We start from the raw sequence: 24,169 nt of genomic DNA, 5'->3' as shown, positions 1-24,169 counted from the left end.
TATAAAACATATTTTTTTTCATTTTTATGCGTGTTGTCCCATATAAATTAAAAAAACTTTTTCATTTTTTTGGTGTTGTCCCATAAAAAACAAAAAGTTCTCATTTTTACGGGTTTTGCCCCCAAATAAAATTTAAAAATTTTTTTCTTTTTTAGGGTGAGTTGCCCCACATAATACTTAAAAAAATTTTCATCGTACGCATCCCGCGTTGTTTTCAAACTTTTTATTTATTTTAAAAGGGTGTTTCCCCATGCAATATTTTAAAAAAATGTTTTCCAAATGTTTGTTGCCCCATACAATATTTAAATGTTTCTTTTTTTTGTGTTTTTGTCCATATAAAACAGGGAAATTTTTATTTCTTTTGGTTGACCCATATTAAACTTAAAGTTTTTTTTTTTTATGGGGTTGGCCCCAAATTAAAACATTTTTTTTCTCTTTTTTATGTGTTTTGGGTCCCAAAATAAAATTGAACTTTTTTTTCTTTTTTATGTGTGTTGCCCCCTTTTAAAACTTAACCCTTTTCTTTTTTTGTGTATTGCCCATATAAATTTAAAAAATTTCATCGAACACATGCGCTTGTTTTAACCATTTTCATTCTTTGTGTTTTCCCCCCTAAAAAATACTTATGAGTTTTCCAGTTATTTCCCATTCAATACTTAAACGTTTCCATTTTTGTGTTTGCCCCAAACAATCCATATTAAAACAAAACGCCCGGGACTTTTTTTTTTTCCCCTTCATTTAAGTAGTACAAAAAAATTTTAAAATATCACTTTTTCTGCTTTCTTTTTCAGGAAAAAAACAACAAGTACCCCTCCCACCCAGAACATTTCCTCCAATGCCTTTTTTAAAACCCCATCCTGGAGATCAACCAATCACGCAAGCAACCCAGGGGGGCAAAAAGGTGTAATGTGTCATTTGAAAAAAAAACTACCAAGGGGCAATAGATCGGGCCAAAGGGAAAGGGGGTTCCGGGTACGCGTGCGCGTTGTTTTCTAACTTCCCTTTTAAATTTCTTGTGTGTTTCCCCTAAAACAATATTTTATGAAGTTTTCCAATGTGTATTCCCCCCCATAAAATATTTTAAATTTTTTTCATTTTTTAAAATGAGTTTTCCCATATAAAACAAAAACTTTTTCTTTTTTTAAACCAAACAATAAGATTAAGTATGATCCCCAAACATCCCCGAACTGGTGGGGGCGGGGGGTTTGGTAAGGGGGGTACGCGCCCCGGCGCATTTTTTTAAAATTTTTCATTTTTTTTGGGCCCCATTAAATTTATTTTAAATTTTTTTTCATTTTTATTTGAGCTGTTCCATAAAAAACATAAACGTTTTAAATTTTTAAAACCCAAAACCCAATAAGTTTAAGTTTGTTTTCAAACATCTAAACCCTGGGTGGGGCAGGGGAAGGAAAGGGAGGGAAACGGCCGGGGGCGCTTTTTTTTTTAAAAATTTTTCATTTTTTTGTCTTTTGCCCCATTAATTTTTAAAATTTTTTTTCTTTTTTTTTAGTGTTTTTTGCCCCATTTTTAAAAACTTAAAATTTTTCTTTTTTATGGGGTTTTTCCCCCCATAAAAAAACATGAAATTTTTCATTTGTTTGTTTTTGTTGTCCCTTTTTAAAAACTTAAATTTTTTCATTTTTATTTTTGGGGTTGCCCATATAAACCCTTTTTTTTTTTTTAAATTTAAAATTTTTTTTCCCGTAAAAATTTTTAAAACATTTTCATGTATGCTTGCAGGTTTTTTTTAAAAACCTTTTTTTTTTAAATTCTTGTGGTTTTCCCCTTTTTAAAATTCCCATAGATTTTCCGAGGTGTGTTGCGCCCGCCTGTTTTAAGCATTGGGGGAGCGGGGGTTATTGGGATCGGGGGGGTCTGAGTTCGATCGTGGGAAGGGACGTATGTTTTTCCGTGATTTTTGGGATAAAAAATTTTTGGAGAAATCATTAGTCTTCCCCCTTTAAAATCATGGGGGGAAGGGTCGGCAGTTATTTGCGGAGAAAGGTTTGTACTGGAACAGAATCCGGGAACACGCATGGGTCTAAAACCAAAAAAATTTAAAGTCTTTTCCCCCTTAAAAAATTGATAGTATATAATTTTAAAAAAAATAAAAAGTTTTTAAAACCATAGACTTCAGAGTGTGTCTCTTTTAAATTTAAATTCGGGGTTTTCATTAGTTGTAACCTGAAAAATAAGTATTTTGAAACCCTTAATAATCTAGATCGGTGAAAACTTTAAAAAATTAGTTTTTGAAACCCTTTAAAGCTTTTAGTAATTTTGAACCCTTTAAAAAATTTTAAAGGGGTGAAATTTTCAAAAATTTAGTATTTCTGTCCCCCTAAAAAATTTAAAGTCTGTAACCTTAAAGGGTATTTTAGTATAAAAATAAAACCTTTCAAAAATTACGTAAAAAAAAAGTAACCCCTAAATTTTGTTAATTTGTTTTTTTTTTAAAGAATTTTGGGAGTGTGAATTTTTAAGAATTTTGTAGTTTAATTTTGGAAATTTAGTTCTGTGAAATTTCAAAAATTAGTAGTTTGTACCTAAGAATTTTTTTTAGAAAGCGTTTGCCCCTTAGAAAAAATTCCCAAGTACTAACCTTTAAAATTATAGTAGGTAATTTTAAAAGCATTTTGAAAAGGGTGTAACCTTAGAAATTAGAAATGTGTAACCTTAAAAAATTAGTGGGTTTTTTAATTTTAAATAATATAAAAGCGTGGTCCCTTTTAAAAATTTTACAGTGTTACCTAAGATTTTAGTAGTTTTTAACCTTTGAATTTTTTAGTCTGAAACCCTTTTGAAATAGTAGTCTTAACCAAAGAAGTTATTTAGCCCTGTACCCTTAAGAATTTAGTAGTGTTACCTTAATTGTAGTTTTTGAAACCCTTACAATCCGAAAGAAAACAAATTTTGCCCCTTAAAAGGGGGCTGGGGCTCGGAAACCCTTTAGGGGATCTTTTGGGGTTTTTTAAAAGCACCCGAGATTTTTATGCCAATATAAGTTGTGTGAAAGGGTTTGTTTGGGGGTTATTGAAAAATTTGGGGACGGACGATGGATGGGGGAAATCAAAAAATTTACCCTTATACGTCACGGGTTTACCAAAAAGACCGATTTGGGGCAAAAAAGGGGCCATAATTTAAAATGGGGCCTGTTGCCGTTTTGGGGCTATTTTATTAAACTTGACCGGGATTTTGTGGTCAAACACATTTTTTAAAGTTTGGTGATGATGGGAAGAGAAATTTACTTAGAGGGGCTGAAAAGAGAAAAATGACGCTTTTTTTGGGAAATTTTCAAGGACCATCTTTCCGAATCCCTGGGTCGATTTGTTTGGGTTATCAAAACTTGGCCGAGCATTTTTAGGGTTCAAACACTTTTTGTTCAAGTTTGGTGAAGATGGGATTTGGGGTGGGAGACTTTGGAACCCCTATCGTAGGGTATTATTATAAAAAATTTATTGATCAGTTTTGTTCAAGAAACAAATTTTCCTCTTAAACAAAAAACCCAAAAAATTCTATAGATGTATTACTCAATTACTGTTTTTCCCTTTATCAATAGAAAATTTAATTTTTCTATCAAACATAATTTACCACCTCAGTACTTTACACTTTTTCTTTTTTCACTTTTTGGGCATCGACGGGGGGATATTTTACCCCAAAATAGTTTAAAATACAGAACAACCGGGTAACTTTTGAACATGTTTTTTCCAACAGTCTAGCTGACACACATGCTGGCCCCAAACTTTTTTTCTAGAAGTTCGAAACAATGAAGGGGACATTCAATTAAAAATTTTACACCCACCCTACTTTATATTTTTTTTTTTTTTTCAATATATAAAATTCGCTGCAAAAAGGACCAGCCATTTCAGATAGAAATTTTCGAAGGATGTTTCCCGGGAAACTCAAATACATCAATGCACTTTTACATTCATTTTTTTTTAAACAATTGCTCCCATGTAGAAAAATCTTTGTATACAGCTAGAAACAGATTTAAATCTTTCAACGAAAACAAATAATATCAACCCCTTGCAAAAAAAACAACGGGCCACAAAAAAAAAAGGGGCCCGATGGCCCTCGATTGCTCACCTGAGAAAACATACCTAACAGTGAAAAAACATTTTTTTAACCTACAAATTTCATGGAGAAAAATTATTCAACCAGTTTTCATTATGTTTGGGAAAAAAAATTTCCCCCTTTTCTTGTTTGGAAACAACATTTTATTTAAATTTAACCTAGTCCCTATTTTTTTTACCTCAAAAATGCCCCGTTTTGAACTAGCCCAATATTTCATAAAAAAAAATGCAAAAAAAAGGGGCCCTCTAGAGTTTTATAAAAGCTTTTCCTTTTTGATTTGACCGGGAGGATTTTTTTTGACCCACGTGACCCCGGTTTTAAAATTCATCCATACTTCAGATAGAAAACCCTTCTGACCAAGTTTTATAAAAGTTAGAATCAAAAATGTGCCCCTATGGGGGTTAAACAAGTTTAAAACCCTTTGATTTAAACCTGGTGACCTTTTTTTTGACCCACATGACCCAGAAAAAATTTTAAATTTCGATATTTCATGCGAAAAACCTTGTGACTAATTTTCATGCACATCAAATGAACAAGAGTTTAAAAATGGTTTTTCCTTTTGATTTCACCGGCTGATTTAGTTTTTGACCCCATTTTAACCCAGTTTCGAACTTGGCAGAAAAATTTAAAAAACCCCCGGAGGGAAGAAAAGGGGTTTTCGAAAGGAACCAAAGATCTTATTATAAATTTAAACTTGTGTTAGTGTGGTTAAAATCAAATTTTTAATATGTCACTTTATCGTTTCCAAGGTAAAAAATTTACAAATTTTGGCTCTTACGGGGGTTAAAAGGGGGCCCCGCAACCCCGGGACCCTATGTTTGGGACTAAACAGATCATCATGGATTCAAGAAATTTATTGTTTGTCAAAAAAAATTTGGGGCAACTTGAAATCAAAAAAACCCAAAAATGAAGTCCTGAAAGGGCTGCAAAACCCAAAAAATAGAAATTTTGCTTTTTAGGGGGCCAAAAATGCTGGAACCCATCAGGGAAAAGGGGGCCCAGTTTTCGATAGGAACTGAAATATTATGCCAATCCAATTTTGTGTGATTTTTATTAAATTGTTTGCAAAATGTGTTTCTATGTAAAACCCAAATTTTTTGGGCCCCTTTAGGGGGACATAACTCGGAACCCAAGGGGAATTTGGCCAGTTTTCAAAAGGGAACCAAATTTTTTACTTTTAATAAAAGTTTGTGTGAAAGTTTGTTTAAAGTTGATTACAAATGGGGTCTCTATCGTGCTCACAAGCCAAAGTTTCCCAAATTTTGACCCTTTAAGGGGCCATAACCCCAGGAACCTATGATGGGACCTGAAAAATTTTCGAAAGGAACCAAGATTTTATGCCAATACAATTGTGTGCAATTTTGGGAAAAAAAATTGATTGCAAAATGTGGCCCCACAAAAAAATTGGGGAAGACGGACGACGGAAACAAAGGGGGCGATCACCAAAAAAGGCTCACCCTGTCAGGGTGAGAAAAAAACAATTTTTTGGGGTTAATAAAAAAAAATTTTTTTTTTTAGAAATAAATTTTAAAACTTTTTTCATTTATATATCACAACTATTTCAAATGCATTAGAATTTAAATTTTACGTGCTGTATTTTTTTTATGTAAAACCCACAATTGCTAACAGGGCCTGTATCTTTAAATTTTTTTTAAATCTCATAAATTTTTTTTTGTTCCCCTTTTTAAATAAGAACAATTTGCACTGAAACTCCACCATTTTTAGCAAAATTTCGTCAGTAAAAAATTTTCGACAGGAAATTTAATATTTGCGAGCCAAGTTTATAAAAACTTAAATTTCGGACCAAATTTCCCCCGCTACGGAGAGGTCCAGCATTCTTTGCTACGGCCTATTTGTAGATGTTCTCCCAGAGTAATGAGTTTTTAAAAGAACGCACTGCCCTGTTAAACGTTTTTTTGAAAAATTAAATTTCCGGGGAAAGGGCTTTTAAATGCGGGAATAAACCAGCGCTGCATCATCAACCCGAATCAAAAAACCCCTTTTTTAATATTTTAAAAATTATAAACAAGGAACACTGAATCCCTTTTCCAACTTTTTTTCACTTCACAGTGGATTTGATCGAATATGAAATATTTAATTAAAAGGCAAGGGATTTAGGTAAATTTTAAAATAAAAAGATTGTCCTTTTACATTTCAGTCACAAAGAAAAAAGGTTTTCAATTTTTTTTTTTATGCTTTTTCAGCGAAATTTTTTCTTTAATAGATTCTAGATCTAGAATTGATATTTTCATCTTCAAACAGGGAAATATCATTTTTTTTTTCACTGTGTAACGGTTGAAAATTTAAATTTTTTTCCCCCTTTTAAAAATTTCCCCCTGGAAAAAAGATCAATTTTCAACGTTGAAAAATTTAAACCCCTTTCCCCTTATTTAATGAAACCCCCCCACGCGTAAAAAATTTACCCCGGGTTTAAAACTGATCACCTTTGGCATCATATTTCAACGAGAAAAAATGACCCAATAATCTTACCCCATAATTCCTAATTTCCATACAGAAAGAAAAAAATTTAAAATTTCTGTATTTTTTTTAGAAATTAACGTTTTTAAATTTAAAAGGGTCCCCATCCCATTTTTTACCGTTGGTTCGGGGTGACAGTAATGAACTTTTTTCATTTACTATAATTTTATCACTTGGGGTATCAGACAAAAAAAAAAATTGCCTATTTTAAAATAAGAAAACTTTTCCCGTTTTTTTGGGACAGTCTGGGAAAAAACTTGGAAAACATTTCTCTAGTTAGGTCAAACAAACATGAAAACCTTTTCAGAATTTTTCAGATTTGGCCCCATCGGGCACCTTTTAAAGGCTTTTAAACTTTTTAAAAAAAGTTTTTTTGCATAGGGGTTTTCGCTTGAAAAAGGCGAAGTTAAAAAAACCCAATTTTGTTTATGAAGTTTGAAAATTTGGCAGGGACGAATTTTTCCCCATAAAGTTTCGGAATTTTTCGCAATACTATCTCATTTCCCCAGGGGTGGTTTGACATGATCCATCCCTAATATATTAGGATTCGTATCGTTAGTGTTTTGCCCTTTTGGGGCATTAAAGGGTTGTAAGTTATATTTAACCCCCCTCGGTAATTTACATACTGGGGCATTTTTCAAAAGTTGAAAATTGACCCTTTGGGGCATTTTTAACCCTTTTCACCGCCATAAACAAAAACCCCCCCCCCCCGCCCCCCTTTAAAAAACCAGGGATTTTAAAAAAGAATGTATATCCAACCGGGGCTGTTACAATTGTTTTTATTAATCAAAAGGGCCCTTTGTGGCCCATTGGGGTTTAAAATCGCGGGCTTTAAATCACTTGCCCCCCCATTGGGTTTTTATTTCCCCCACAAATTTGGGGCGTTGAATTCCCTTTCCCGCTTTTTTTACGGGAAAGGTTTGGGGGTTTTTCCCCGGGGCCCGCTCTTATTGTTTAAAGCAGACGGGAAATTTGGCCTTTTTTCAAAAAATACTCCATAAATGTCAAACTGACCCCGGAACACCAAACTTTTGGGGGATGGTCATGGGGTCCGTCCTCCTGCCCCCTTCCCTTTATTTTCCAGGGTATATTTTAAAAATTTTTCAATCACATTGAAAATTTACAATCACAAAAACAAACCTTGAAGATAATGGACTATATCCAGGCGGGTAGGGAAGGGTTTTATCAAAAAAGGCGAGTGGTATGGAGACGTAGGTCTAGGGCCAAACCCCGGGAGGGGGGGCAGGCGGGCGAAGGCCTTTTTAAATTCATGCAAATTTTTAAAACCCGTATTTCTTGAGTCAACCTTATTCCCCAAAGAGTGAGGGTAAAAGAAATTTTTTAAAAAAACCAAGCCTTTTTTTTGGAAAATAGATCTTTTTTTTAGTTTATATACTTGACGTTCGGGTGAAAGTATAAAATCTGGAAAGTTTTTTTCACACAAAGTGTGCCTGAAATGATCCCAATTTACCTGATTCGAAAGCCCTGCACCACCGTCACACCCAAAAACCCAAATTTTAGCTCCCGTTGTCATATTAAAATTTCATTTTAAAAATCAGTGCAAATTTTTTCTATATTCAGTAACATATGCAATAAAAATGTTTTCAAACCGTTACCGTCCATGACAGGGTCAATCAAAACCGGAAAATGCAAAATTTTCGTTGATGTCCCGGGGGGCGAAACCCGTTTTTTTTTTTATTCTTTTTCCCCAAAAATCACCATACAAAATCTTTAATCTTAGTGTTAATTGGGAAATTTCTTGAAATTTAAAAACCGGCTTTACTACATGTTTTTTTAAATCTCAAATGCTCTTGACTGAAAAAAAAAACTTTCACAAATTTATGTTGAAACAGGGGTATATACATTTTCTACAATAACCCCCATCCCGTTTTCATTATTAAGTTTGGGCCCGTTGGGTTTTGGGAATTTTTTCGTATAAAAACAGTAGTTTTTTTTATTTTGGGAGGGAAATTGCAAAGGCTTTCCCTGATTCCTTCGTAGACTAACGCGTTACTACCTAAAAGTTAAATGTTGACTTTTTTTTTAGTTTACCGGTAAATAGAAATGTTAATTGATGAGGGGAAAATGTTTGGGAGTAAACGGGCCCTTTAGCCTCGTGGACCCGGGCCCACGGACGTCATGACCCTTTTAAAAAACAAATAAAAAATGTTTAGTTTCCGGGTTTTAAATTTAAACAGTTGCAAGCTAACTTATGAATTTTTGATAAAACAAAAGGGGTTTTTTAATCGGGAAATTTTAACCCATCAGGAACAAAGAGGGAAAATGTCAAGGTATTTGATTTTTATTCCGTTTTTTTTAAATTTAAAAATAAATAACTACAAAAAATCCTTTTTTCATTTAAAGTAGTTCGTAATACGTCATTTAAAGCACGAGAGTTTAAAAAACACCTAAAAAATCCGGGAAAAAACCGTTTGTTATGCAAGAAAACAAAGAAGCACAGTAAGGCATACTTTTTTTACGTGGGGTACAACAAGGCCGTTTTTCTAAACAAATTCCCGTTTTATCAGCAGAAACATTTCTACAAACCGCAACTATTCGGCATATTTTTCGCAGACAACTTTGGGGTTCTTGGGGGCGTTTGTTTATATTTAAAAGCTCTTTAATGAGGTTCTATTTCCATTCTTTTTACCGAAAGGGAAAAACTTCAACGTCAAACTTAGGGAAAGTTCCCCTGACTATACGCCGGGGGCGTCGTCCCAAAAAACCGGGCGGGTATCATAAGCACGATGATGTGACCTTCGCGCCTATCCCCTTTTTCTGTTTATAAAAAATAAAAATCATTTAAATTTTTAATGGAAAAAAAAAATAGGGGCCCAATTTAAAAAATTTAAATTTAAAAAAAATTAAATAAATAAAGCACGGTTCTTCATTCATTTTAAATTTTTGACCTAACTTTATTTCTAAAGTGTTTAAAATAGTTATTACATTTTATAAAACTATACTGAAAAGGGGAAATGACTGAATAAATTTTCGATGAAATTTTTGAAAACGGACCTAAATTTCCCACCTGTCAACTCTTAGAATAGCTGTATTTAAAAACCCGTTGCAAACCCAATTCATTTTGGGGGGAAAATGTTTAAATCACTTGGGCTGGTGGGGGCCTTAACAAATTCAAGCAATTTTTGAAATTTCCGTGGGTTTAAAAAAAAAATTAAAAATGCTATAAGGGCCCATTTATTAATTTTTTATTAAATTTTAATTTCCCGATTTATATAGCGCCCTTTTCATGATAAACCAAATTTTTAAAGGGGCCCTTTTTCATTTAAATTTTATAGCCCAAACAGTCCAAAAAGGGTGCGAAAGCCCCTCTACTGGGAAGACACAAAAGCGATCTGCCAAGGGCAGAGTGAGATATACCCCCCGAAAAAAGCAGAGAGAACGTTTTAGATAAGACGGTTTCCCACTAAAATTTGCCTACTCTTTGCGAATAGAAGCTTTGGGTTCCCTTTTAAAGTGCCCGGGGTACAGCACCGATCACGCGAAACCGTCTTTCCCGGGGAAAAAACCGTACAGGGCCCCTATTTTGACGAGAGACACTCGAGAGCATCTCAAAATTTTTAGGCCTGGGCCCGGGTTCGAAACAGTCAAGCGGGGTTTTCCACTAACCACCGGCCCCCCTTTTAAAACTGCTAGCCCAACGAGGAAAATTTTATGCAAAATTAACTTGTCATAGTAAAGCCCACTGCGGAAAAATAAAGTGGTTTTTTCCCAGTGGATTTTTTTATTTTAAAAAATCGGTCTCTGTTTTATTTTTGGGCCCCCGTGACTTTTTGAAAAAAAAAATTTTAAATTTGACTGAATTGGGAAATTTTCCCCTGGAGGGGGCGGCCAAAATTTTTCACACAAAATATCGGGTGACGTTTTGATCTAATTATAAATACAGTAATCCAGAGGGCCCGTGATCGAAAACAATATTCATTCCCTTTCCCCTGGCCATTTGCTTTCGCTGAACGGTGGTTTCAACGCTGCAGCGGTGGGGGAAAAATGGCCCGGGGTTTTACTACATTTACCTGTCATCGATCCCTTTTTTTAATGATTTTTTCACGTTTGGGGCTGAAAACAAACCCGTGAGACAGGGGCACAAATTTTGTACTCTTTTTAGCCATAAAATTTTTTTCATGCAATTTTTTGTTTATTAATGTAAACACTTCCCGTACAATTTGACGAGGGACTGGGCGTTTTTTTAAGAATTTTTAAACAAAAATGGTAAAAATCTTGTAAAAAACGACCCCTGAGCACGTTTGCATCAAAACGTAAGTGTGACACCGCCAAATAAAAAATTTTTCTCCGTAATCGGTGAATTTTTATTTTCAATAAAAAAAAATCGAAACCCCCAAAGATTTTCCCAAAGCAGTGTGCGGTGGGTACCAATTTCAACCTTTAAAGGTGTATCTTGTTCTTTTATGTTCGTTAAAGATTTTTTACTTAACTATGCAGCACTTTTCCTGGGATTTTGACTGGGCAAAGGCCATGAAATCACCTTGACATTATTGTTAATAATACCAACGTGAATAAACCAACACCCATAGACCATATACTTTGTCACCTACTCATATTATCTTGAACTTGTAGAAGTCCATCAATATAGCTTTTATCAATAACTTACATGCACATTAAGAAATTAAACTGCAGAAAAATATGCCCCTAGCCACAAAAAAAATCTAAGGGGTCAAAGTGTCAAATAAAAAAAATGTAGGGGTCAAGGTGTCAAAGTCAGTAGGAGTGGTGTACTCATTAAGTACTATCATCATGTGAAGTTTGAAGGTCCTGGTAGAAGTGGTTCGCGAGTAAAGTGCCTTCATGCAAAAAGTTAACATTGGCCCCTGTGACCTTGACCTTTGACCTGGTAGCCCCAAAGTCAGTAGGGGAAGTGTACTCAAAAAGTACTATCAGCATGTGAAGCTTGAAGCTCCTGGGTGCAGTGGTTTGCGAGTAAGTGCCTTCATGCAAAAAAGTTAACGTTGGCCACTGTGACCTTGACCTGGTGATCCCAAAGTCAGTAGGATTGATGTACTCATTAAGTACTATTAGCATGTGAATTTTGAAGGTCCTAGGTGCAGTGGTTCGCGAGTAAAGTGCCTTCATGCAAAAAGTTAACATTGGCCCCTGTGACCTTGACCTTTAACCTGGTGACTTCAAAGTCAGTAGGGGTGGTGTACTCATTAAGTACTATCAGCACGTGAAGTTTGAAGGTCCTGGGTGCAGTGGTTCGCTAGTAAAGTGCCTTCATGCAAAAAATTAATGTTGGCCCCTGTGACCTTGACCTTTGACCTGGTGATCCCAAGATCAGTAGGGGTGGTGTACTCAACAAGTACTATCAGCATGGGAAGTTTGAAGGTCCTGGGTGCAGTGGTTCGCGAGAAAAGTGCCTTCATGCAAAAAGTTAACGTTTAGACGAACGAACGAACTAACAAACGAACGGACGGACAGTTGAAAAGTAATATGCCTCCCTTCGGGGGCATAAAAAGACTATCTAGAGAGTGTGCAACTTTGGAATAGAAACAAAATATGCTCCAGGAGTAGAAAGTTTAGTAGAAAGTTTCAGAGGCAGTAGCAGTTAATTATATAAATCTGTGCGACAGATGACAAAAGTTCAAACATTATATATTCCTTGAAAATTAGTGGAAAAAACAAACACAGACAACTGGAGCAGGTTTGGTGTGTGTGTGTGTGGGGGGGGGGGGGGGGGGGGGGGGGGGGGGGGGGGGGGGGGGGGGGGGGGGGGGGGGGGGTATTTTGGAAAGTCTCCTTTCAATAGTTTTATTTTTACCTCTATCAGTCCCTAAAAATGGTCAAGTGCTCCCAATTTGCATAAAATTGGGAGATGACCTTACAATGATGCTAGAGACCAAGTTAGATGAAAATGCATCCAGCTATTCATGAGATGTGATTTAAAAATATTTCTGTATCCAACTCTAGCGGACCCTGAAAGGGGGCCGAGTGTCCCCATTTGATTAAATTTAGGGGAGGACCTTACGATGGTGCTACAGGAAATTTGGTGATGATACACCAAACTGTTCATAAGAAGTTCATTTATGGTATTTCAATTTTTAGCTCTAGCGACCCCATAAAGGGACTGGGTGTCCTAATTTGAATACATCTTAGGGCAGAACTTGCATTGATGCATCAGACGATGAAGATCCATTCAGTGGTTAATGAGGTCATTTAAAGGTATTTTCTATTTTAGCGTGAGAGGCCCGTAATAGTGGCCAAACTCCCTAATTCAAACAAATGAGGACCTTATATAACAATGCTACAGATCAAATCTGATGAAGATCCATCAAGTGGTTCATAAGTAGAAGTCATTTGGGAGATATTTCTATTTTAAAATTTTAGATCTAGTAGCCCCTAAATTGGGTCAAGTGCCCCTAGATGAACAAATTTGGGAGAGGAACTTATATTGATGCTAAAGATCAAGTCTGATGACCACACATCCAACAGTTTTTGTGGAAAAAATCATTTAAAAGTTATTTCTGTTTTTAGCTCTAGTGGCTCCTATAAAAGGACAGGGGTCCCTATTTGCAAAAAAAAAAATGGAAGAGGACCTTACATTGATGCTATAAACCAAGTCTGATGAAGATCCATCAAGCAGTTAATGAGAAGTCATTTAAATGTTGTTTTCTTCTATTTTTAGCTCTGACCGCCCTAAAAGGGCCCAAGCTTACACTTTTGAGCAAATGTGATAGAAAACCATGCCAGCATGCTACTGACCATATTTGGTGTAATTCTGATCAGTAATTTCAGAGGAGATGCCATCTAAAAGAAAGTTAGGATAGACAGAAGACAGACAGATGCTAAATGATCACAATAGCTCAGTTCATGCTCAGGTGAGCTGAAGACTCATTTTCAGTCTTGCTGTCGCTGTAACTTTGCTTTTAACCTACTGACCTTAAACAGGTAAAGGTCACCAACTGACCACTGGCAATCATCTCAAGAAGTTTGAAGACTGTAGACAAAAGCCTTACTTAGGTATTGAGCGGAATCCATTTTCCGTCTCATGGTCAATGTGACCTTGACATTATTGACCCATAGAATGACATGGATCACCAACAGCAATCACCCTTTCAAATTTGATCACCGTGAGATCAAGCATTCTCTTGTTACTGATCTGAAACCAAACAGTCTACAGAATGCAGACCGACCAACAGGCAGACACACAGATGGACTATGAGAAAAACAACAAATGATCTTGGTCTACACTGGCTGCATAGGCAGAACCCCTTACCGACAGCAGGCTAAAGGTTAAAATTCTAAATTTGGTGTATATGTGGAGACAATCCTAATTAAATGTCTAATTTTAAATCAATTAACATCCCTCTCCTCTTGTTAAGTTATAATTTTATTAATCATTCACATTTACACAGATAGGGTCATCACAAGAAAACAGGAACAAACAAAACTGACAACTTTATTCAAATGCTTCATTCATAATTGAAACATAGTAGTTACGTCAGGAAACAAGATCAATCCATTTGATCCTTACAGTTTCAAACATAATTTACAGGCCTGGGGTTCAGTCAATATCAAAAACTCAAATATCTACACTTTCAAGCCTGAAATGACCTTTATCAATGGTGTTATATTTCAGACTTAGGCTATCATTGAAATTCTGCCAGCCAAAAGCCAGAAATCAGGACCAGTCCTGAAAAATCCCAGGCCTCTTAAACCTATCAATATTTTGTGTTTTATTTCAACCTGCAATTCATTAACTTTTATGAAAAAATATTCTAAGAATTCTAAAAAGAAATTTAATTGATTTATTGAAGTCTTCTACTATCTCTCACACTTTGTATTGGTCTAGAAATCATTATGTCTGTTCAGAATTTTGTCTACTATCCCTAAGCTTTTCAAGTATTTTTATAGAAATTGCCAACTGCTTGCTTGAGACAGAACAGGCAATAGTTCAACATATTCTACCATTGTCTATTTTATATGGCTTAAACTTCACAGATTTGTCTATTTCTACCACCGTTTTCATTTAAATAATGTCAATCAAAAGGGCATAAATCAATGTGTGCATTACAAAAATGTGTCTGACATTACAAGTATTTAAGACAAATGTATTTCCCCTGAAAATAGTAAGTGGTTCACAAAAATTTAAAATGCATAAAAATGAGAGTACAATTGACAGTTGGCTGTAAAAAGAGTAGTTTTTAACACTGTGACTATACATTATCAATTTTAATTCTAGTCTTTCTGGAGTACACATTAACGTGACATTTGCCTGTAGGCATTAACAAAATGGTAATTATGAACTGGTTATGAGTACAGGTGTTAAGATTTGTAAAATTTGGACAATTTGCAAATTGAAATTCTATTGTGGACTCTTTTAAGATATTTTAGCTGGGCGGTACACCCAGCTGAAAATGCCTGGCAATAATCCTGAGTTATGCTCCACGTAAGGACAGTGTGACATTGAACAAACATGGCAGATAAAGTAACAACCATAGGTTCATCCTCTAGCAAGCATCAGAATCTTATTCCCTGAACTGTATGTTATTTCATCAGATTCAGTATATAATGTCCATTTTTCAGGGATACGCTTATCATATATTTATTTATCAATTCCAGCCCAACAATTCTAAATCACAGATAAATACATAACATACATAGTATCAATCAATTTACACAAGATTCATGTATTATTATATCCTGCAGTGTCAGTCAGAACTGGACTCCCCAGAATCTGAACTACTTTGCCTCTTTCTTTCCGATGATCTTCGGTTTTTATGCAATTTATATCTCTCACATGATCTCTGTATTTCAGTAGATACAGACCTTCGTCTTTCATTAGATCTAGACCTTCGTCTTTCATTAGACCTAGACCTTCGTCTTTCATTAGATCTAGACCTTCGTCTCTCAGCAGCTCTACCTGTATCTCTCTCATATTTTTCTCTCTTTGCAACTCTTTGTCTGGGTGATTCAGACCTTCTGTTAGACCTTTTAGGCTTTCTTTCCAAGGAACTGTCACTTTGATCAGACTGTGACAAACTGTCGTCTCTCCGATGTCTTGATTTAAGTCTATCAGATTTATCTCTCTCATCACTATCTGCTCTGCGTCTCTGTCTATAATTTGGAGACTCACTCCCTTTTTGTCTGGATCTTTTGCTGCCTTTATTTATTCTTCCTCTGTCTGAAGAACCTGATCTATCTCTATACCTTTGCTTATCATTGTCTCTATTTCTATCATCCCTGCGTATTCTGTCCCTAGATCTACTTCTATCTTTAGACCTACTTCTCCTTCTTTTATCAAATTCAACATTATCTCTTCTTTGTTCTCTGTTCCTGCCATTTCGAGGGCTTTCAGCTCGTCTTTCTCTGTTCTGACCGCTACGATTTTCAAACGTTTCTCTGCCTCTTTCATTATAATGTCTAACTGCATTGTTTCTGTCTTTATCATGATCTCTGTGTCTATCCACATTGCCATTTCTATACATATGTTCAGGTGAAGGAGAATCTCTTCTTTTAGAAGACTTTTTACTAATACTGCTGTGTCTTTTCTTTATGGTCCTTTCATCATCTTAAATAAAAAAAAATGTTGATTTATATTTCAACAGTATTTCAGTAAATTTTACCAGTGTTCCTGGATACTGTACTAACAGTTCTTGTTCTCTACAAGTAACTGCTAACCTCTCCATCAGAGAAGGAGGGTCAATGATTTCAGACACATTGTCAACAAGAATGTATACCCTGCTCAAGGATAGGACTAATGCCACAACCCATAGATTTGGACCCACTCAAGCTTAGTGGGTGAGCTTAAAATTGATGCAGTATTAATTAGACTAATATGTGAAAAATTTTACTTTTAACATTGTCAATACTTAGTCCTGGGTCTATAAGTTAAAACACTGTTTGAAATCATCTTTACCAGTATTTTATAAACTACTATGATACAACCTGATGAAGTGATTTCCTTATCAATTTAAACTAGTAAGTTCTATGAAAATCATTTAAGTGTTTAGGATATAAAGACATTAAATAATCCTGTAGATAATATGGGTCATACAAGCACTGCCTGTGTATGACAGGGTTTTCCCTACCAGAGGGATAGTGTGGAATGACAAACTGAGCGTCAACAAGGTTTTTAATCCATGCTGTCCCATTTGCAGCCATGCATGTAAGATCAATTTTTTCTTGTCTATTTTGTTAAAGACAGACTGCAATGACAAACAGATCTGGATATTTCCCGAAAATTACGTATTGAGGGCTGAACCTAAAACTGTCATATTACACTGAAATTAAGGAACAAGTTACAAGATATCAATTCAACCCTTAGTAAATAGTTTAAGATGTCACAAGCTAGTACTATAGTGACATCACTCAAGTTTTCCTAGTGAAAACTTTTACAGTGTTCTGTTCATCTAAGTACAATGATGGAATGCACTCACTCACAGACAGACAGACATATTTTAAGAATTCTTAATTATTCACATTTTCTTTTAAATATTTTCAGTGCTATTTACTGTATTCTTTTGTTTTTCCTTGTACTGGTAACCTTATTTTCTGAATTTCAGATTTGCTAATACTGTCACATCAGAGCATTAAGTAGGTACTGCAAGTGCTTCTTAATATATGTACCATAAGTGCATCTTAATATATCCACTTTTGTTTTGCTCTGAGAATGCAATGATATCTAGATTAACAGCAACGCAATACAGCTCTTTTTTGGGGGTGTTTTAGTGACAGTCACAACTGTTTTTCCTTGAGAAAGGTAGTGGGTATGACATTAGAACTGTTGCCAAAGGCCAAAAGGCTGTAGGACAAGAGATGTGACTGTTCGCATGATGTGTATATACCTACTTTTGGCACATGAAACAGTTTTTCATGGAGGGCAACATTAGAAGTATGTTTATGCAAGAAACAATAAACAAGAGCTGTCTGTAAGACAGCGCACTCGACTTTTCTCAGTGCCTGACTCTGAATTAGAGCTTTGCCAGTAAAAAAAATTCCAAGTTAAAAAGGGACATAACTCTGTCAAAATTCAAATCAGAGTTATGGGAACTGTGTCTCCTGGTGTAGACTTTGATAGTCAATAACTATTTTGAGTTTCAAGTCAAAAGCTTTAATAGTAACAGAGATATTTGACTTTATTAAAAATTTTAACAAAACATTCTAAGCTAAAAGGGGCATAATTCTGTCAAAATTCAAACCAGAGTTATGGGGATTGTTTCTCCTGGTGTAGACTTTGATAGTAAATCACTATCTTGAGTTTCAAGTCAATAGCTTTAATAGTAACAGAGGTATTTGACTATTAAAAGTTTTAACAAAAAATTCTAAGTTAAAAAGGGGCATAATTCTGTCAAAATTCAAATCAGAGTTATGGGGATTGTTTCTCCTGGTGTAAGACTTTGATAGTAAATAACTATTTTAAGTTTCAGGTCAATAGCTTTGATAGTAACAGAGATATCTGACTTTATCAAAAACTTCAACCAACGGTGATGGTGACGGCAGGGCGAGTACAATAGCTCTACTTTCTCTTCGAAAAGTCGAGCTAAAAATACAAATTATCATTTATATACAGCATAATATAATAACCATGACATTAGGTTACATGCCTTTGACATTAAAAAGGGATAATTATGTACTTATAAATATTAAAGATATTGGACATTAAGTCTGTGTCGGATGTATTTGGTAATAATAGAGATAAAGTGTATCAAAATATTAAGTAAGTATAAAAGGGAAAATGTCTGCAAAAGTAATGCACCATGTGTCACATCATGTGGCTAATAATGTGGAACAACCTTTTTAAGTTTGAATCAAATCTATTAAGTAATAACTGAGATAGAGCAGAAGTGCATCTCAACTTAAACCTGAAATTCTAAGTAAAAAGGGGGCATAACTCATAACATATAAGTGACATTATTACGCCTTGTGTCATATGATGCGGCTGATGTTGTGGAACAACCATGTTAAGTCCAAATCAAATCCATTTAGTAACAACAGAGATATAGAGGAAGTGCATCAAAATTAATCTGAAATTCTAAGTAAAAAGGGGGCCTTATTTTTTAAATACTGGTGCAAGAGAAATGACCCTTGTGTCATACGATGTGGGTGATGATGTGGTACAACTATCTTAAGTTTGAATTAAATCCAATTAAGTATTTACAGAGTGACTGAAGTGCACCAAAACTTTAACCTAAAATTCCAAGTAAAAAGGGGGATAATTCTTGAAATACTGGTGCAAGAGTTATGGCCCTTGTGCCATATGATGAGGTTGTTAATGAGAAATAACTATTTTAAGCTTGAAGCAAATCCATCAAGTAATTACAGAGATAAAGAAAAAGTGCATCAAAACTTTAACCAAGTTGTGGACGCGAAAGGACGCCAACGCAACACCAACATGGGTTCAAGTAGGATCGCTCTCCATTTACTCTGTACAGTGGAGTTAATGATAAAATCAACACAGGAGCCTACAAACCTGTTTCAGAATCACTTGATTCAGATGATTGTTTCATCTTTTTCTTTGTTCTCTTTCTCTTTCCATCCTCTGATTCAACTAAAAGAAACAGGCAATTATAATGAATGAAGCAGTTTTATGCTATAGCAGAAGGCTTGTTTTGATATGCTTTGTTAAATTTTATGTCACATCAGCGTAATTCAGTCATATGGCCTCTTTCAAGCTTTAATGGCACAGGAAAACCCTAGGTTTGTCTTTACACATTATTTCTGCTACTGGAGGGTGCCATGTATATTTGCAATCCAGCAGAATATCTTCCAAACATCACAGATTGAGTATCCTGTGAGCATAAAATGGTGTCTGTCAAAATTAATGTTATGCCGAATGTGATCCGACCTGGCATAATCCACTCTAGCCGAATACAAAATCCCAGATCTAGCTACTGTTGTAAAGACTTTTTTATTACATATTTCCACTTTTTTCTTTGTTCTTTTGATATCGAACATTATCAATGTTAAAATAGAACTGAGTGTAGTTTTTGTGTGTGCTATTTCTAGAAATGTGCCAGGTTAAGTTAAATAAAAGTAGTATGGGGACATATAATACAAAAGGTACAATACGGATTATTTTCTATCTATTCATATTTACTTGTGAAATACAAGCCATATTTTTGTACGTATTTATATAGCTATATAATAAAAGCATTTATTTACAGACTCGCTTTCCACATATCATGGATATAAGTGAACATTTTTCCTTGAATTTTAACTAATACTGACAGCTTTTCTACCACTAAAATGACACCTTCTCCATAGAAATCAGCAACAGTAGATGAACAACTTTGGGTAAAGTAGCTTAAGTCAATTATATGAGAATATTTATTTTGGTCTGCCACTAACCAAAGTAATACTAGTTGAAATTATCACTACATAATTAAGATACATGTTCAGAAAACCAAAACTGGAGGTTTCCTGTTTTTTAGCTGCAGTTAGAATCTCAAAACTTGAATTTTTTTATCCAAACTATTTAAGCATGCCAAAGTGCAATTCTAGAAACAAAATCCAACATATTTAGCTTTATTTATAATTTATATCAGTGTATGATATTAACACTCTTAAGATATTGAAAACACAAAGTAAATAAAACATGGACTAACCTAGCCTTGACTGGAGTGATTGAAAAAGGGAGATTTGTAAATCATGAATTGAGGCAGACTAGAGAAAGCATATCCTTTACTCATTAAATAACACTGACATTGTTGTGCCTTTGTTTCTTATATTATAGCAAATATATTTCTACAATAATGAATCTATGACATTAGTGTTTCGGTATAAACTCATTTGCATAAATCAGTAGTTTCTAATGCTTTAACAGATGGTTAACACCATTTATTGAGTTCCCTTTTATCAGTTTAAAACAGTTTTTAGCAGATCTCTTTTTCTGTTAAATAAATGTTAGGTAGCAAGTTAATGCACCAGAGTTCTTGATTTCTACATAATTTGTTCCTTTAAGCCAAACAGCAACTTCCCCATAAATTTTAGCTCTTGGTGACAGATCTAGTCTGTGGTCAAATCATCATCATTGCAAGCTCAGCAGGCTGACCACTGGACTGTAAATTGAGAGGTTCTATTTTATTCAGCAGGCAAGGTTAATGACAGAAGATAATATGTCTGAAGACGTTTGTCCTCCGCCACTGACTAATGTGGGGAAGTTGCAAAAGAAACAACAACAAACAAACCTGAACTAGCACTGTCTTTCCTCCTTTTGTCTGATTTGTGCTTCTGTTCTTTCTTCCTTTTCTTCTTCTTCTTTTTATCAATTTTTCCTCCGGTCTGTCCCTGTTGTAACCTGTTGAGTTTCCTACAAAGATGTTCAGTATTCATTATTCCATTACACATACATGTATAGTATCATGTACATAAAACATCTGAGACTGTTTAAGTTTAAAATAAATATTCAACTTTGTGACCCAGTTTTTCCAGCAACTGGCATGGAAAAAAAACGACAACAGGCATTTCATCTGAAATCTTTATACAATTAAAATCTGCATCTAATAAAAACAAGAGCACTACCTACAGGTGCCATCGTTCATCTGCAAGTGTCGGCTGTATGTAAGAAAAGAGTTATAGTTTAGAATTTCATAATTACAAAAAGGGCCATAATTCTCACAAAATTCATATCAGAGTACGGTTCTTGGTCTACACAGTCACGTGACGACAATACCTCGTAAATTTTTTTTTCAAAAATCAGACGCGCTAAAACACAACTGTAGACAGAATAATACTGTTTTATATCAGACAAACATAACTCGGTTAAATATAAATTCTAATATAGGACACCAACAAGGCAGCTATTTTGTTTTGGGGAATATGAAGCAAAAATGAAAATACATTTTCATAGCACTCATACAAATGTTCCTGCTTCTACTGAAAGCTGAAAATATACTGAGAAACTTGAAGCCACATAGCTGTTTATGTGCAAAATAAAGTTTTTAAAAGAATACACATATTTATCTATTCGAAGGAGTATTTGTTAATAAAACACATTCATACTTTAGTAACTTTTTCTTCTGCTTAGCAGACAGTGACTTGAGAAACTTCACTTCAGGGTCATCTTCACCATCGCTAGGCAACAGTTGCTACAATATCAACAACAATTTCAATGATGAAACTTTACTTCATATGATGCATTTTGCAAGTTAGCATTTTGGATAACTGCAATTTGTTTGTTCTGAAATAATTTAATGGCCAAAACTAGAGCTATCACTAAAGTTGATTATTACTCCCAGGCGCCGCTTTGTTAATGGGGAAGTGAAACATCATGATCATGACCTTTGACCTTCAAGTTTGACTTTGACCTTGAACTAAGTGACCTCAGCAGTATTCTCTGCAAGTCATCTTGATGAGGTTAATAAACTGATGACTCTGACCTTGGACCTTATGACCTGGGTTGTGCACTCTGCATATTGTCTTGATGAGGTCAACAATTGATGCCAATTTCAAGATAGTTCTTCCACTGGTTAAAAGATATGGAGCAGACACAAGTTTAAACTATTTGACCTTTGACCTCAAAGTGTGACCTAGATCTTGAACTTGGCAACTTAGGTTATAATTCTGAACGCCATCTTGATGAGGTAAACAACAAGAAGTTAACCTATTTGACCTAAGGCCTCCACGAGTGACCTTTACCTTGAACCTAGAGACCTAGGTTGTGTGCTATGCAAATTGTTTTGATAAGGTAAATAATTGATACTAGTTCTACAAAAATCTTCTCAGTAGTTAAGAAGATATGAAGCAAACATTAACTAAAGCTATTTGCCCACTGACCTCTGTGACCTTGACTTTGGATCTAGTGACCTGGGCTGTCTGCACTGCATGCTGTCTTGATGAAATTAACAAATGATGCTGGTTTATGAAAATCTTCCAAGTTGTTAAGAAGATATGGAGTGGCCTTGTGTGACCTTGACATTGAACCTAGTGATCTGGGTTGTGTGCTCTGTACATGGTCTTGCAAGAGTAAATAAATCATCCAAATGGTTAATATAATATAGGGCAGACACAAAGTTAAGCTACTGGACCTTTGGCCTTCAACTGTGACTTTGACCTTGGCCCTTATGACCTAGAATGTGCACTCTGCAAGTCATCCTGATGAGGTTCACAACTGATGCCCAATATAGCCCCTATATATTTTATATCTGGAGTATAATAAGGGTCTAAAATGTTTACAGTTTGACAGAAATTTCTCAATCTTTTAAAATCATGACAACTTAAATACAGTGATTGAATACTTGGTTTCAAATTAAATTGTACAACTGCACATTCTGGAAACTATCTTTTGTAATCATTAAATATGGAATACTTTCACAGACAAAATTTATTTTGATATATGAGCATATTTCCAATTTGGTTTCCAAACTCAGTTTTATAATCCTGTTGCCGGAGCTAATGCCTTGTGACTTGAAACAAGAAGGCCATGGTGGCACTTTACTGTTAACATCGGTAAAACTGCTCTTAATGACTGTGCTCAGGTGAGCTAATAAAGTGTGAATATACAAAATAGTTATTAAGCCAGTGGACCCATAATGAAACTACGCAATTTCCATGTGATTATATATTGTCACATTCTTCGGCTTTCCATGAAAACAGGATATTGCTGAAATAGCAAATGGAAAACACACAACTTGATAATTGCCATTAGAGGTCCACTAGTTTAATTTAAGTAGTGATCTGTCTCATACCTCATTATCAGCCTTTGGGTCAGCCATCTTTCCGAGTAGGGACTGTTTCAGTGTAAAACCATCTTCTCTCATAGACTCCAGTAGAGACGTTGCACTTGTCTTTGCTGCAAAAAATTGAAAACATCGTCAAGTTATTGGTGAAGGCCCCTGATTATGTTGTTATAACTTTTTGCAATTTTTGTATTGATTACATGGCAAAGAAATTTTGACTGATTCTCAACACTAGTCTAGCATTAATCAATTTTTGCCCAAGAAACTTTAGGCCCGCACTGGGATTAGAATCACTACCGATCTGCTGCCCCCCAAAATTTGTACAATAAACCATGCCTTAGACAACTGCGCCATGGAGGGATTTTCATAGTAAAGGATTAATTAAGTTATAACAGTCTCCGGATTTAGTTTGCAAATCCGGAATTTTCGCAAACTCAGCACCTTTTATCTTTACTTTTTTGTGATCTTTTGACACCTAACAATAGTTCGGGTCTCATAGAGAAATAATTGGCCATTTCCTTTCAAAATATCCAAACAACGAAATCTTGGGACGGCTTCAAAGTTGGTCCCTCCCCTGGGAGTATTTTTTTCTCCGCGGGGTTTTCGCTATCCCATGGAGGTCCAATCGGGGTTTCTCCCACTTTTAAGAATTGCGGGAGAAATAACCCCATTGGGTTTATTAAATTTTCTGAAATTCATTATTTATCGCTGGTAAGTATTTCTTAGATATTTAATGTTGTTTGTTTCTATATTAGACTGAAAATAAACGTTCGAAAATCTCCCACTGGAGGTTTCCTCCCACATGTGAACTGGCGAACTCCAGCGGGAGAGTTCACCTGCGGGGGAATTTCTCCTGTTTTGAAAATGGGGTTATTCCCCCATTTATTCTTACTTTCTATAAAAGAATCAGTTTCTTGGTAGTTTACGCAACAAATTTTTTTCTTGCAACTGATTTTTTAAAATAACAATAA

The 24,169-nt window shown here is 35.1% G+C and overlaps 1 protein-coding gene across 1 annotated transcript in view; it reads right to left on the bottom strand.

Moving 5' to 3' along the window:
• Positions 1 to 13,962: 13,962 nt before the first annotated feature.
• The window catches only part of LOC123531587 (corepressor interacting with RBPJ 1-like), a 47,046-nt gene continuing 36,839 nt past the window's right edge, over positions 13,963 to 24,169 (bottom strand). The window contains exons 4-8 of the mRNA XM_053517989.1: positions 23,208 to 23,323; positions 21,523 to 21,608; positions 20,709 to 20,830; positions 18,992 to 19,069; positions 13,963 to 16,090 (exon numbers count right to left, since the gene is read on the bottom strand). Coding sequence (XP_053373964.1) covers positions 15,231 to 16,090; positions 18,992 to 19,069; positions 20,709 to 20,830; positions 21,523 to 21,608; positions 23,208 to 23,323 — 1,262 coding nt within the window. The 3' untranslated portion in view covers positions 13,963 to 15,230. The remainder of the gene's footprint in view (positions 16,091 to 18,991; positions 19,070 to 20,708; positions 20,831 to 21,522; positions 21,609 to 23,207; positions 23,324 to 24,169) is intronic.

Source organism: Mercenaria mercenaria, chromosome 11, assembly GCF_021730395.1.
Source record: "Mercenaria mercenaria strain notata chromosome 11, MADL_Memer_1, whole genome shotgun sequence".
In the NCBI taxonomy this organism is placed as follows: domain Eukaryota; kingdom Metazoa; phylum Mollusca; class Bivalvia; order Venerida; family Veneridae; genus Mercenaria; species Mercenaria mercenaria.
Note: the sequence above shows the minus strand (reverse complement) of the source record. Positions and strands in the feature narration are given on the sequence as shown.